Here is a 14341-nt window from a genome sequence, read left to right as displayed (position 1 = left end):
GGCTTTAGGGGATTAAACAGAGGTCTGTAAGGGCCAGGCAGAGACTCAGCTGATAAAGGACTAGGGTTGGCTCCCCCAGACAGCGACCCTGCCCTGCCCTGCCCGTCTGCCCCTTCTCGGCTTGTTCGCCATCCCTCTTCCCTCCCCTTTTCCTGCCGGGCTTCTCTGGGGGAGTCAGCCTCTAGTCTCATTACCAATCAGCATCTTTGGCCATCATTACCCCAAGTCAAAGATCCAGATCCAGATGGGGACTGGAAGCTGGCAGGAGGAAAAAGAGGCCCTTCTTCCTTGAGGGAGAGACCAGGGGTGGGGGGCGGGAGGCGGGGAAGGGTTGGCACCAGAGAGAGACAGAGACAGAGTAGGGAGAGATAGAACGGCAGCCAGGGACAGAGAATTGAAGGGAGCCAACCCAATTCTCTCTCCACCAATTCAGTGAGGTTTGTACTCCTGCCTTTCCAGTGGATCAGATCTGTGTCCAGCTAGGTGCTTGGGGAGTCAGGGGACTGTGCGAGGGAGGAGACCTCTCTTCTCCACGGCAAAACCACCTGGAGAAATGCTAAGACAATGGCAAGAATGAGCCACTCTCTCCCCACTTGGAGGGGCTCTGTCCCTTCCTCCATGGGTTTGGAGGTTAACCACCCACACCCACACAGGCAAGGGCTTCCCTGAACATCCAAGTGATAGGTCATTAGGACAAGGTACAACTATTGTGCCTTGGGCCTGATCACTACTTCCTTTGTCTGGGGCCACGGCTGGCTCCTGGCTACCTTTCCCACTCCTTACCCCCCACCTTCTCCCCACTTTCCCCTCACCTGGAACACCTTCCCCTTCCTTGGCTCCTGCAGAACTGCTCCCGAGCCCTAAGCTGAGGGGGCCCTGGTCCTGAGCCCTCTGAGTGGGGCTGAGGATACCCTTGGAGGGGACCATGACCCCTGTCCGGGGGATTAAGTGTGTGGGAGGAGAGGGTACTAGAGAGACACAATGTGGTCTTGTGATTGTTGATTGGTGTTCCTGATTCCACGTGCTTTTTGTCCCCTTTCTGGAAGACCCAGGTGTGTTGGGCTCTCAGTTCGATGGCAATATGGGCATTGGCTGGGTGTTATCTGTCAGGATAGTGTATTGTTGGGAAAGCCGGTGACACCACACTGGGCGATAGTGTCCAGAGGCAACCGTCCTTGGAGTTGCCACCAGCTTGTCTCTGAAATGAGGGGTGGGAGTGGGGGCAGAGCAGGGTGCTCCAAAGTCCCTCAGTCCAGGATGCAATTCTGCTCCCTCCTTCCTTTGGTTCTCTAGGCCAAGCACACAGAGGGGGCCTCGAATAAGTAGCTGAGACACACCTTACTTAACACCACCGAGGGAGATGTTTGGTTCAGGTTGGGGAAAGCCCTGGGGTTATGGCGACAATTGACAGCCACCTTTTCTTGGAACCCCTCCACTCTCCTCTCAACTTTAGGGTCTTTTACTAAGATCTCCTCTTTTGGCCTCTCGGGGGTCAAGCAAGGCTGAGTTGAGGAGGAACGTGGTGGAGGGGGCCAGCGTGAGCCCTGCTCCTGCTGCTGGGAGCCTCAGTCCTCGCTCTGCCTGCTCCAGGGGAGGGATGGGGGGGCCCTACCAAAGCACCCACATCTTGGGCCCTGGTGGTGCTACATGCGGACCAGGTTGGAAGGAGGAGGTTTAATGGCTTCCCTTCCATCTCCCATGCAGCAGCTTGGAGCATGGAGCCTAGGTAAGAAGGCTTGCCTGGGAGGAGGGCCCCTTGAGCCAGCAAATAAACGTTTAGTAACTGGAAAAAGACCTTGTCCTTGCTGCTGGGGAGCTTGCCAGGTGGTACAGGCAGGACTGGAGGCATGGGTGATGCAAAGGGTAGAATGGGGTGGGGTGGGCAGCCCCTCTGCTCATAGGAGCCTCAGGATGCCACTCCCGTGGAACTGGGCTCCTAAAGAAGTAACCTAGCACCCTCACCCAACCGCAGGACCATGTGCCGAGGCAAGGGGTTGGCTGAGTAAACTTCCTGGATCGTTTGGGTCAATTTGGGGGAAATTGCAGCATTCCCGCTTTTGGCCCAGACACCCACAGAGGCTACATCAGCCCTGGGCCAGGCCTTGGCCGGATCTGGATGAAAAATGAGACTGGTTGGTCCCTCTCTTCCCTCAGGTATCAGAGCCCCCTCTTTGTTCCCTGGGGGAACCTGGGAGCTTCTGGGTCAAAGCCCAACCAGGAATTTTTCCAGGCTGGTTCCTATATCCAAGGGTCGGGTGGGAGGCCTCAGGGAGCACTTAGGGAAGACCAGGGGAGTTGGGGAAAAGGGGGCTTTGAAGGGAGCCAGTGTGGGGTGGGGGGAACTGGGGGAAAGAGGAGAAAGGCTCCTAGTCAGTAGAAGTGGGCAAGGGATCCTGGGGGTCTGGGGGTCCTGAGGAGAAACCCCAATTCTGTTCAGAAGATGAGCTGAGAGGCTGGGCTGGGGCTGATAGAAAGAAGCTTTGGCCCCCAGCCTCGTGGGAGCTCTGGGCAGCTGGCCTACAGACGTTCCTTAGTGTTGGTGAGTAGGTTTGAATCATCACTCAGGCCCTGGCCTCCATCCGCCCCCACCAGCCCCCTGGCCTCAGTTCCCTGGCAACATCTGGGGGGGGGGGGGAGCAGGAACAAGGGCTTCTGTCTGCCCGGCTGCCTCTCCCTTTGGGCTCTGCCAGACTCCACAGTGCATACGTGGGCTCCAACAGGTCCTCTTCCCTCTGGGCCACTGACTAACCCAGAACCACAGGGCTTCCCATTTTCAGTCTTACAAACCTGGTGCCAAATAATTTCCCCCAAGGAAGCTTCCCTGGACACTTCCCAAAGGACCCCAGTCACCCCAGTCCTTTGGCTGTAGCTCACTCTGATGTCAGCAGGCCAGATGAAGTCTCCAGATGGGCACATTGTCCACACGGATACGTCATGCCTCCTGTGCCCAGCATCGGGCTCTCTGCACGTGGGTCGGTTCGAGTCCCAAACATGCCTCTGATTGGGAGGTCAGAAATGGGATCAGGGTTAGTCTCCCTCCACCCTCTTCCCAGAGCCCATTCCCTCTTGAACCAGAGCAGGGGGTGTGCAGGCAGTAGTCACTAGGGGGCGCTCGGCTACCACAGGGAAGCTGGGTGAACTTGGGAGAGCAGCGTCTGCGTGAGAGTGAGGACGCGTGTGTCAGTGTGAGTGTGTGTTGTGTGTGTGTGTGGGGGGCGGACTGAGAGTGCTGGAGTGGGAAGGCCAGGGGTCACGCCAGTATTCCAATAGATCTGTATATCCTTCTCCCCACCCGTCCCTGCCCGACTCCCTGACCGCCCAGAGCCCCCCTCCCTCCAATATTCCCAGTAAAGAAGGAAAAGCTCCCTAGCCCTGTCCGCACATAACCTCACTTTCCTGTACCCTTCCCCCCAAAACGGCGCGGGCGTGTGTGTGTCTGGGCAAAGGGGGGCTGGTCAATTTTCAGGCTGTGAACCTAGGTGGGGGTCGAGCTTCCCTTCACTGGCGGGGGGTGGGGGGCAGGCTTTGCTAAACGTCCCCGGGGAAGGCCCGAGGGGCGTGCGGGGCAGTCCGAGAAGCGCAGACACTGGGCCTGGCCCCGCCCCAGGGCGTGCCAAAGGCGGGGCTTAGCCTATTTTAAGCGACCGCTAGTGGTAGGGAGCGCAGAGGCTTGGGGCAGCCGGGCTGCAAGGAGGCCGCGGCGCGGGGGGCGAGTGGAACCGGCGGCAGCGGCGCTGGGTCTGGAGGCGCAGCGGCGAGGCGGACGAACCCGCGGGGTCACCGGCCAGGGGTCTCCGCACTGGAATTTGATATTCATTTTTCCAGGGTTTACCCTCCTCTTTTTTTCTTCAGCAATTTTAAAATCCACATTCTTTCCCGTTTTAATTTATTTTTTGCTTCCCATTCCCCGCTAAAATCGGGCCGACCGTTTGGGGAGATCGCTCCTTTACTTCCCCCAATCACTTCGGATTTTGGAAACCTGCAGAGAGAAGAAAGAGGTAGCAAGAGCTCCAGAAGAGAAGTCGAGGAAGAGAGAGAGAGACGGGGTCAGAGAGCGCGCGCGGGCGAAGCAAGCAACGACAGGGACAGGGTCAAAGTGAGTGACCTGCTTTTGGGGGTGACCGCCAGAGCGCGGCGTGAGCCCTCCCCCTCGGGATCCCGCATCGGACCAGCAGCGCTGACGGACAGACAGACAGACACCGCCCCCCGCCCCAACTCCCACCTCCTCCCCGGCGGGCGGCCGAGGGTGGACGCGGCGACGAGCCGCGGGCAAGAGCCGGAGCCCGCGCCTGGAGGCGGGGTGGAGGGGGTCGGGGCTCGCGGCGTTGCAGTGAAACTTTTCGTCCAACTTCTGGGTTGTTCCCGCTCCGGAGGAGCCGTGGTCCGCGCCGGGGCAGCCGAGCCGAGCGGAACCGGGAGAAGTGCTAGCTCGGGCCGGGAGGAGCCGCAGTCGGAGGAGGGGGAGGAGGAAGAAGAAGAGAAGGAAGAGGAGAGGGGGCCGCGGTGGCGACTTGGAGCTCGGAAGCCGGGCTCATGGACGGGTGAGGCGGCTGTGTGCGCAGACAGTGCTCCAGCCGCGCGCGCGCCCCAGGCCCTGGCCCGGGCCTCGACTTCGGGAGGAAGAGGAGACCGCCTAGGCGCCGAAGAGAGCGGGCCGCCCCGCAGCCCGAGCCGGAGAGGGAGCGCGAGCCGCGCCGGCTCCGGCCGGGCCTCCGAAACCATGAACTTTCTGCTCTCTTGGGTGCATTGGAGCCTTGCCTTGCTGCTCTACCTCCACCATGCCAAGGTAAGCGGCCGTGCCCACCAGGCGTCGCGGGCCGCTGCGAGCGCCTCTCCGGGCTGGGGACGTGCGTGCGAGCGCGCGCGTGGGGGCTCCGTACCCCACGCGGGTCCTTGGGCACCGGGCGCGTGGCTTCCCCCTCGATCCTCGTACATGTAGGGGGAGGGGGCGCGCGTTAGGTGGGAGGGCACCGGGATAGAATCTCACCGCCCACGCGGGCCCTGCCCACCCACCAGAGTCACCGCACGTACGATCTGGGCCGACCAGCGGAGGGCGGGAGCCAGAGGAGGAGGCCGAGGGGGCTGGGCTTGCGCTGCCGCGGGCAGCTGAAGTTTGCTCCTGGCCGCTGGTCCCGGACAAACTGGAAGTCCGGGCAGCGGGGGCGGGAGCCAGAGCCCAGTGGGCAGGGGGGTGCCCGGACCTTGGACCGAGGGAGGGCAGAGAGCGTGGAGGGGGCAGGGCGCAGGCGAGAGAGAGGGGGCTTGCTGTCACTGGCGCTCGATCTCTTAGGCCCTCGCCACGAGTTTGAGAAAAGTTTCGGGGTGGATTGCCGAGGGGACCCCCGGTCTCCGCCGGGCCACCTGCGCGGAGGCACCCCCGCCCGTTCCCGCTCACGTCCAGCTCGGTGCCCGCCCTCCCCCGCCCGGCCGGGCGCGCGCGGCGCGGAGCCGATTACATCAGCCCGGGCCTGGCCGGCCGCGTGTTCCCCGAGCCTCGGCGGCCCCGAGCGGGGAGACCCGGGCGGCGAGCGGCGCCCCTCCCCCCGCCGGCCCTCCGCGGGAAGGTGACCTCTCGAGGTACCCCTACCCGGGGGACGCGGAGAGCCACCCCATACGTCTTCTCCACTCTCCCCAGACCCCAGACCCTAGCCCCTTCCTGTGCTGGGACGGATTTCTTGATGCCCTTTCCCCATTTCCTCCCTGACGTGGAGAGAAGCCCCTGCCACCCTTCTATTTTTTACTCCCCTCTGCTGAGAAGACCCGTGTAACCCCTCTCCGACCCCAGAGGCCAGGGAAAGGATGATCGCTGTCAGAGGTCAGGTCGCAGGGGTCCACCCTGGTGCTTTGTCAGACTACCTAAAGTCCCCACTTGGTGACAGTCCGCTTTGCTCCCCTCCCCCACACTTCCGAGCCGTGCTTTAGCTTTTATGGGGGTGGCCTAAGGTAGGAATGAAAAGAGTGTCATTACCCCACTTTACACTTTTTGGAAAAATGGGTTAAAATTTGCTGTAACGTGGGCATGGTGGGACCAGCTTCCCCCCGCCCCCACCCTTTTTGGAAGGAGCTCTTCCAGCCTTGCAAACACACTTTGTCCTGGTGAAATGGGGTGTCCAAGCAGGAGCAGGTGGTTTTTTGGAACTCTAAAACTCGCCCGCCCAACTCGCTTCTCAGAGCCACCTAAGGGGTCCTTGACACTTTTCCCTTACACCTTCCATTGGCCACAGAGTCTCCCCTTGGAGAGAGGCAGAGAGAAAGAAATGGGCTGGGGTCCCTGCTGCACCCTGGGTGCCTCAGACCCTGGCACAAAGGCCTTGGCTCCAGGCCTCCTAGTTGGGGGGGGGAGGGAGAGGGGGAGGAGTGGCGGCCTGGCCACAGTGTGACCTTCAGAGGCCCCCAGAGAAGGGCACCTGGTCCCTCCCTGCCCAGAACAGCCCCTCCCAGTGCCCCCTGGCCTTGGAGGGGGTTAAATTTCTGTCCCCCTTTCTCATGGGGGCCCAGGAGGAGTGGAGGGCACAGAGAGAATGTTGGCAGAAGGACACCAGGGGGTATCCCGGAGATGGGCCAGGAGCTAAGGTGGAGACCCTGGGGGTCCCTGAGGGAGGTGTTGTGGGAGGCTGCCCAGCTGGGATCCTGGAAACTGTTATCTGACCTTGCCCCTGGGGAAGACTCGGAGATCCAGGGTGCATTGGGGGTGTGTGGGAAGGAGACAGTTTGTCAGTGGGGTCTGCAGTTCCACGGGCTGGTGTACGGCTCTGCTGCTTGGAATATGTCCCCAAAGAAGGGCAGGTGGGGTGGGCAGCTGGTGAGAACCGGAGGCCCTCTGGAAGGGTGGGGAGAAGCCTTTGCCTTCTCAGAGCTGTCAGGTCCACATGGTTGGGCATGTTGACCTTCACAGCTTCTGGGGAGGGAAGGAATGATCTGGTGGGGGTAGGGAGGGATGGCTAGGGCTAGGGGAGGCCTCGAGGCTGGGTAGTGCAGGGGGCCCCCTAGGGGCTGGGCAGTGCTAAGGCATAAAGGCTTTGCTGGTTGTATTGGAGGAAAAGTGCCAAGCTAGGCGAGAGGGACTCTGGACCCCAACCCCCCTCAGTCCGGGAGGGAGAAGAAACCAGGGAACAAGGTGGGAGTGTGAGGCTCCGGGCTTTGGAGGTACATTCTGGCTCCCGGAGGTCTGTGTGCTGAGAGAAATGGGGCTCTGCCCTCTCCCAGGGTTTCCTCCCTGGTTTTCCCTTCTAGGCAACCTGTGGCTTTGCTGAATATACCAGAGGATATTTGCTGAAAACTCCGGAGAGCAGAGGAGTTTGGATGGGGGAGGGTGGTTGGCGCCCTTCGTTCCTCTGCACCCTCCTCCTTCCCCAGCACCAGCTCACCCTGGTATTTGTCATGTCAGCAGGAGAAGGTCACCATGTTGTTTTTCTCGCCCCCAGTCCTTCCTTCCTGCTCCAGTCCAAATTTGTCCTCCTGTTTGACCTTACTACTTACCCATGGCTTTGGACCAGGGAGTCAGGGGGGCTGAGAAAATTCACTGAACTCAGCAGTGGGCCAGTGAGGGGTGGGGAGGGAAATGTGGGGAAGGGGTGGGGACCCAGGCAGCACAGCGTTCTGGTATTTTCCTCTTGTGTTTTCAGTTCTCCGCCCCCCCCCCCCCCCCCCCGGCCTCTCATAGCGGGTCATTCTTTCTCTTCTGTCCCAACTGGAACTCGCAGGGGGATAGTGGGCATGCTCTCTGCTCTGGGGAGCCGGGCAGGTGCCTTGTTCCTCTCAGAAGCCTCAGAGAAGCCAGAGGCTGCTGTCCAGGCGTGTGGCTGGGCCTCTCCATCCCTGCTCATGCCCGTCCCTTGCTCTTTGTTTTGTCCTCAGTGGTCCCAGGCTGCACCCATGGCAGAAGGAGAGCACAAACCCCATGAAGGTGAGTCCCTCTGGCCCTTGGAGGGGTATCCTGTCTCCCCAGGGGAGGGGTGGGGAGGCCCGATCCCTTTCTTTCAAGTCTGTGGCCATGGGACGGAGGGGAAGGGGTGTAGGAATGGGGATCAAGAAGGGAAGAGGGGAGCACCGTGAGAGTCACCCTTCATTCTGGAGGACTCTCTTTCCTACTCAGGTCTCTGTTAGAAATAGAACTTGCTGTCTTTTCCTTCTGGTCTTTCCAGTAAAATTTTATTTGGAGAGGGAGCAGTGAGCACAGGCCAGGAAGACAGTGTTCAAAGATCCCAGGTGTCGCAGGAGGTGTCCCTTGTCCCACCTGCCCCGAGGGGAGGATGGATAGACTAGGTCATGTCTCATCCAGCCCAGCCTTGTCACACCTGTGGGGTCTGCGTGGAGGGGGCTGTGCCCCTGGCTGTCCAGCAGATTGGCTGTGCGTGAGCTGGAGTTCCAGAGGGCCCAACTTCCTGAGAACCCCCCCCCCATCCCCACAGCCTGTATTCCTTTGGGGTTGGAGAGAAGGCCCTGCCGTCTCCCTCTGCCCTCTGGGTGGGATAGGTTTGGGTGCTGTGAACTTCCCTCCTGGGCCAGCAGAGGGCTGGCTGTAGCTCCCAGGTGCCCCGCCCCCTGCCCAACTAAGAGTCAGCCTGCCTTTTGTTCCTGTGGTTTGGAGTAGGGATCCTCCCATTTCTCTAGGGAAGCCCTGGCTCTCCCCCCCTCACTGAATGCGGCCTCTGCTCCATTCTGGGGAGAGAAGTGCCTGATGCCACTCCCCCAACTCCCCACCTCTGAGGTGGGAAGGCCCCCCAGGTCTTCCTCCCTGCGAGTTTTCCAGCCCCAAACCCACTGTGGCCCAGGGTGGTGGCCAGGGGTGGTGTTGGCACTCCCTGGGCAGGGGTGATGCCCGGCTAGTTCCACCTCCCTCTTCACTCAGGAGCTCTTTCCTTGGCCCAGGGCCTGGCTTCCCGGCCACTCCACAGCCTGTGGCCCCCAGAGGCTCCTGGCTGCCAGTGGGCACCCACCCCCCATCAGCCTCCCGGTGGTCTCTGTGTTCTGGGAGAGGCAAGACAAATGGTCTTTGTTTCCTGGGGACAAGATTGTCTTCAAGAAGTAAGGAAAAGCAAGAAAGCTTATCGTGGGAGTTGATGCATGTCTGTGGCCTGGGCAGAAGTTGGCCGGCTTTCTTTGGGGGTGGTGGCTGGGGTCCGAAGGGGATGGGTGAAGTTGCTCCTTCGACCTCTCTCCTGTGGCCCTTGAGGATTCCAGGGAGCTTTTCCAAGGAATCCCTAGTCTGTGACTTTTTACCCTCAGCTACCAGCTGCCACAGTCCAGAGCAGACCTTCCTGCTTCTTCCTGTCCTGGTTGGGGCCCAAAGCCTGGGCCATCTCTGTTCCCAACCATGACGAAGTGTCAGGTCAAGATTTCTTTCTTCCCTTTTTTTTTTTTTTTTTTTTTTTTAAGATTTTATTAACTTATTTGGCAGAGAGGCAGACAGAGAGGGCGGGGGAAGCAGGCTCCCCGCCCAGCAGAGAGCCCAATGCGGGGGCTCGATCCCAGGACCCTGGGATCATGACCTGAGCCAAAGGCAGAGGCTTAACCCACTGAGCCACCCAGGCATGCCTAGGTCAGGATTTCTTGATTAGTCATCTTCTTCGATAGGGACTTGGCTTAGAAAAGGGCTACTTCAGATCCCTGATCTCATCTGTACTCTTTCTGATGGTGCTTGACCTTAACCCTTTCGAGGTTGGAGGAGAATTCTGTGTCTGTTGTCTGCAGAGGGGTAGTAAATCTCAGACAGGGCCAGGGACTGGCTGGAAGCCCCTTCCTCCTCCCTTGCTATTTGCACACCTGTGGCCCTCCCCTCCCTGCCCCTCAACTCCCCCAGTTCTCAACCTCCCTATTATATAGATAACACCCAGGTTCATCTTCCTTTACCCTCTGAAGGGAAGAGGAGGCTCAGCCACAGTCCCTGGGGAAAGGCAGGCCAGGGGGTTGCGCTTCAGATGACTTGGGGGTGAGGTTCCAAGCCTTGTGTTATCTGGGCTGAGAAAGAGCACCTGTTCTTGGGGCTGGAAATGGGATACAAAACCCCACATTTTCAGTCTCAGTTTCAGTGTCTTTAAGGATCTGCCCAGCCCACTTATACAGATGAGCAGTCTGAGGGCCAGAGAGGGGAGGGACTGGCCCAAGGTCACACACCAAGTCATGGCCAGTGCCGGGACTTCTTCACAGCCTGGATGCCACTTCTTCCTCCCGTGCGGAGGGGAAGCAGGGGCGGGGAGGGGGGAGCATTTCAGGGAGAGGATTACTTTGTGGTAGTAGGGTGTGTGTGTGTGTGTGTGTGTGTGTGTGTGTGTGTGTGATGGAGAGTGACAGGCTGGGCCACAACTGGGAACCATCATTCCAGGTCCTGAGTATATCTGTTCTCCAGGGCCCCGCCCCTGTGGCCTAGAATTACCCCTTCATGCTCCAGTGCACCGCAGGCTCCATGGCCAGCCTGGGAAGCTGTCTTTACCCTACTCTCCCTCCAGATCAGCTTCTAGAAGTGCTCTGCGGCTGCAATGGCAGCATCGTTTTTTCCATGATGCAAGCAGTTTGCCCTCTGGGGCGGGCAGGGTTATTGGGGTGGCTGGGCCTGCAGAGTGCCCACCCGCTGCCACCTGCTGATTCCAGGCAGGCCCGGCCCCTGTGCTGATGCTCACTGCCTCCCCAGCCCGTGTCTGGGGAGGGGTCTGGCAGGTGGCAAAGTGCTCCCCCGACCATGCTTCCACATAATTTGTCCTGGGAAGGCTTTGATCAGAGCTGTTCGGACGTGTGGGCCTGGGGCAAGTTCCTCAGCCCCTCGGGAACCTCCAGGTCCCCCTTTGTAAAATGGGGTTCCTACTGGAACCTCATACTATTGGCCATGAAAACCAGGGATGACAGCACACAATGCCCACCTTATGATAAGTCCTCGTTCAGTGGTTGTTGGCATGGTGGTTCATGTGGCAGAAGTTGTAGGGAAATGGGGAGTAGGTTTGCCAAGCTGGCTCTTCCTCCTTTCATGGAAAACTTAGATCACCCCTCCCCCCCAACCCCGACAAGTATACTCGTCCTCAGACTGTGCCCTGGTGTCAAGGTTGACCCACGAATTGGCTCCGTGGTCATGGCGAGGCAGTGGGTCAGATATGGCAGACCATCTTCCTCAGGACCCGACAGCCTCATGTGATCACTTTGGAATAGAACCAGACCTTCATCAGTGCCCACGGGGGAAAGCTTAGGGAAGGATGTCAAGCACACAACTGGAGGGACTTCAGCTAGAGTTTGGGAAGGGCTGGTACCCTAGTAGGGGGTACCTCATAGGAACCCCATGGGGTTGCCCTCTGAAGCTCGGGGTGATAGGGGCCGGCCATCTTCCGTGTGACCAGCGGGGCTCACATGTCACCCCATCCCATGCAGTGGTGAAGTTCATGGATGTCTACCAGCGCAGCTACTGCCGTCCCATTGAGACCCTGGTGGACATCTTCCAGGAGTACCCCGACGAGATCGAGTACATCTTCAAGCCATCCTGTGTGCCCCTGATGCGGTGTGGGGGCTGTTGTAATGATGAGGGCCTGGAGTGCGTGCCCACTGAGGAGTTCAACATCACCATGCAGGTGGGCATCTGTGGGGAGTGGGGGTGGGGGCGGGACAGGGGGCGGGGGCAGCAGGGGTTAGACTTTGGAACAGGTGCTCTCCGGCCTTTTCCTGGGCAGCTCTTAAGAGGAGAGCCAGACTCGTCTTGCTCAGCGCCTGTCCCTAAGTCAGTTACGGCAAGGTGTGGGGGGTCTTGCCCCTTTGGGGGAAAAGATGCCTGCATTTTCTGGTTTGGGGTTCCCCACAAGTCCCTGCTGCCTCCTCCTCCCCCCTGACCTTTGCCCCTGGGCTCAGGAGGGGCTCATACCTGTGACAGGTGCCCCTCTCCTCTTCTCTTGGAGGAAGAGGGCACCTCCTCCTTGGGGGCTCTGTTTGGGGTGCTGGATGAGCCCGGCACATGGAGAGTGTTCAAAGGACATCGTTTGCTGCTGCCCAGTGACAGGGCACATCTCAGGCCGGACAGGGTGGGAGGGAGCTCTGAGACCCCAGGGAAGGTAGCTCTTGGGTAGCAACTAGGGGTCAGGGTGAGGTCTAGAGGGGCTAACAGGAGGGGAGGGGAGGGGACCGGCAAGAACCCAGGACTCAAATTCCCAGCCTGGCCAACCCGTGCAGCCACGCCTGCCCCCAGGAAGAGCGGGGGCTCCTTGAGGTCAGCAGGGTCTGGGGAGTCAGGGGAGTGGGGGTGGGCCTGAGGCTCTTTCTGGTAGAGCCCCAGGTCCCTCCTCCCTCTGCCCCCACCCCTGCTCTGTAGAACCCCTGGTGCTAAGTGGCAAGAGCCACGGGGTGTCCCATCTGGGTATGGCTGGCTGGGTCACTGACCTCTGTGATCTGCTTCCTTTCCCTCTAGATTATGCGGATCAAACCTCATCAAGGCCAGCACATAGGGGAGATGAGTTTCCTACAGCACAGCAAATGTGAATGCAGGTGAGGACAGAGGCACGAATTTGCTCGTTCAGCAGACAGTGGGAGGGCTAAGCATGTTACACTTGCTAGCCATTTCTCTCTTGCAACTGTGGAACCTTGGACATTTTAATTTTACTTCATGGTGCCTCAGTTTCTACATCTGTCAAATGGGCACAACCATAGGATGTCTCTCATAATGTTGTTGGAACATTTGAGTTATTTTATGTAAAGGGATTAAAACTGCATTGATGTGTCATAAATAATATGTTACTACCTTTGTCAGCATCACCGTCTGAATCCCTCTCTGTTTTGTTCTTTTCTTTTTCTCTGCCCACTGCAGACCAAAGAAAGATAGAGCAAGGCAAGAAAAGTAAGTGGACATGACTTTAGCTCCTCTCCCTCTCCTTGGCCGGTTATCTTGGTTGGGGATCTTGGCTTCCTCTCTCAGGGGGTCTGATGGCTTCACCGGGTCAGGGAGTTGGCCTCACCGAAGACTTGTGGTGGCAGGAGGGGGTTGGAGCAAACTCGAGGATTATGGCTCTAGGATTAGGGGCAAAACCCCAGTCTGGAGCCTGGAGCTTCCTGTAGGAGAGACCACACATTCCAGGTCTCCAGGTCCTTCCTGGCTGGGACTTGCAGTTTTGGTGTGCTGGGGGGCCGTGTGGACATGGCCTCCCCGGCCTGCTCTAGTCTCCCATCATGCACAGTGGGGAGAGGGAGCGGGTAGCAAAGAGGCCAGCTTCTGTGTGTCAGAGGGGATGGCCTCTCACAGTGGTTGCTCTGGTGGTGTGATTGGACTTGGGGGCCGGCTGAGATGTTTTCTGGGTGATGCCCTGTAGGAGGAGGGTGGGTCAGAGCCACTCAGCCCTCACTGGCCAGGGAGAAATGAGTTGACACTTGGTCATTTTCTGAGGCTTCTAGTTGTTCCGTGTGGAGGGCTGGGTCAGGATGGAGCAGGGGGGCATAGTCTGGGGACAGTGGGCCTTTGAGACCTGGTGAGGTCTAGGGACTAGCCTGCAGGGAAAGAGAATGAGAGAGAGCAACTGTGCCCTTTCCTCCCCTCCCTTACCATCCCGTCTGCCCCCAAAGCTCTGGGAACTCCGAAACTCTGGGGCCTCAACCCCTTCCCTCTTCTCTGAGTCCCCAACTTCCAGGATTGCTGTTGCTCCCAGAGCAGCGATTTGGGAGACTAGGCTCAGAGAGAGAGAGAGAGAGAATGTGTATTTGTGTGTGTAGACCTCCTGCCTTCCCAGTGCTTTCTCCTAGGGGAGCTGTTTTGCCCCTCTCCTCAGTCCCTTCCCCCTCATTTCTTCCCCCATGGCAGACACTCTGGGCACCCTCTGGCCTGGCAGGTGTGGAGAGTGCTGGTTCCCTTGAGGGGAACAGGCTTCAGCCTGCCCCCCCTTGCCTATTTCCCAAATGTCTGCTTTGCCCACAGGGAGAGTGGGGGGCTTGCCTGGGCTCCGAAGAGAGTCTGGTGAGATGGTGTAGCAGGCTTTGACAGGCTGGGGAGAGGACTTTATGCCAAGTAACGCCCAGGCCCCTCCTCCCGTGCCTTCCTAACTCCCACCCCACCCTACCGCCTGCCTGGGGCTCTGAGGACACCCATCTCTGCCTCTCGGCCCAGGTTATAGCTGGGCAGGCTGGCGCCTTTCACGTGCCGCCCCTGGGTCTGTGCCAGCTCCCAGGGTAGCTGCTCTCCCACACCAGGATCTGTGGAGGCAGGGCCCTGAGGGACCCCTTTGCTAGTGCACTTGGAAATGAAGGCAGAAGGTGCCTGGAGCACAGCCTGGGCCCTGACTCCTACCCCCATCAAATCAGGTCTCTCCAAACTCTGGCCTACCTTTTATAGCCCCCCCCCCACCACCCGACCTTCAGGGTCAAACCTGCCCAGGGTTGCTGGCCC

General features: G+C 59.4%; 1 protein-coding gene across 1 annotated transcript in view; it reads left to right on the top strand.

Annotated features, from left to right (window-relative positions):
- Positions 1–14341, top strand: part of VEGFA (vascular endothelial growth factor A) — a 91109-nt gene that overhangs the window by 71075 nt on the left and 5693 nt on the right. Inside the window, exons 3-7 of the mRNA XM_047731996.1 lie at positions 3652–4786; positions 7858–7906; positions 11356–11552; positions 12380–12456; positions 12776–12805. Coding sequence (XP_047587952.1) covers positions 3652–4786; positions 7858–7906; positions 11356–11552; positions 12380–12456; positions 12776–12805 — 1488 coding nt within the window. The remainder of the gene's footprint in view (positions 1–3651; positions 4787–7857; positions 7907–11355; positions 11553–12379; positions 12457–12775; positions 12806–14341) is intronic.

This window comes from Lutra lutra, chromosome 6 (assembly GCF_902655055.1).
Source record: "Lutra lutra chromosome 6, mLutLut1.2, whole genome shotgun sequence".
Classification (NCBI taxonomy): Eukaryota; Metazoa; Chordata; class Mammalia; order Carnivora; family Mustelidae; genus Lutra; species Lutra lutra.
Note: the sequence above shows the minus strand (reverse complement) of the source record. Positions and strands in the feature narration are given on the sequence as shown.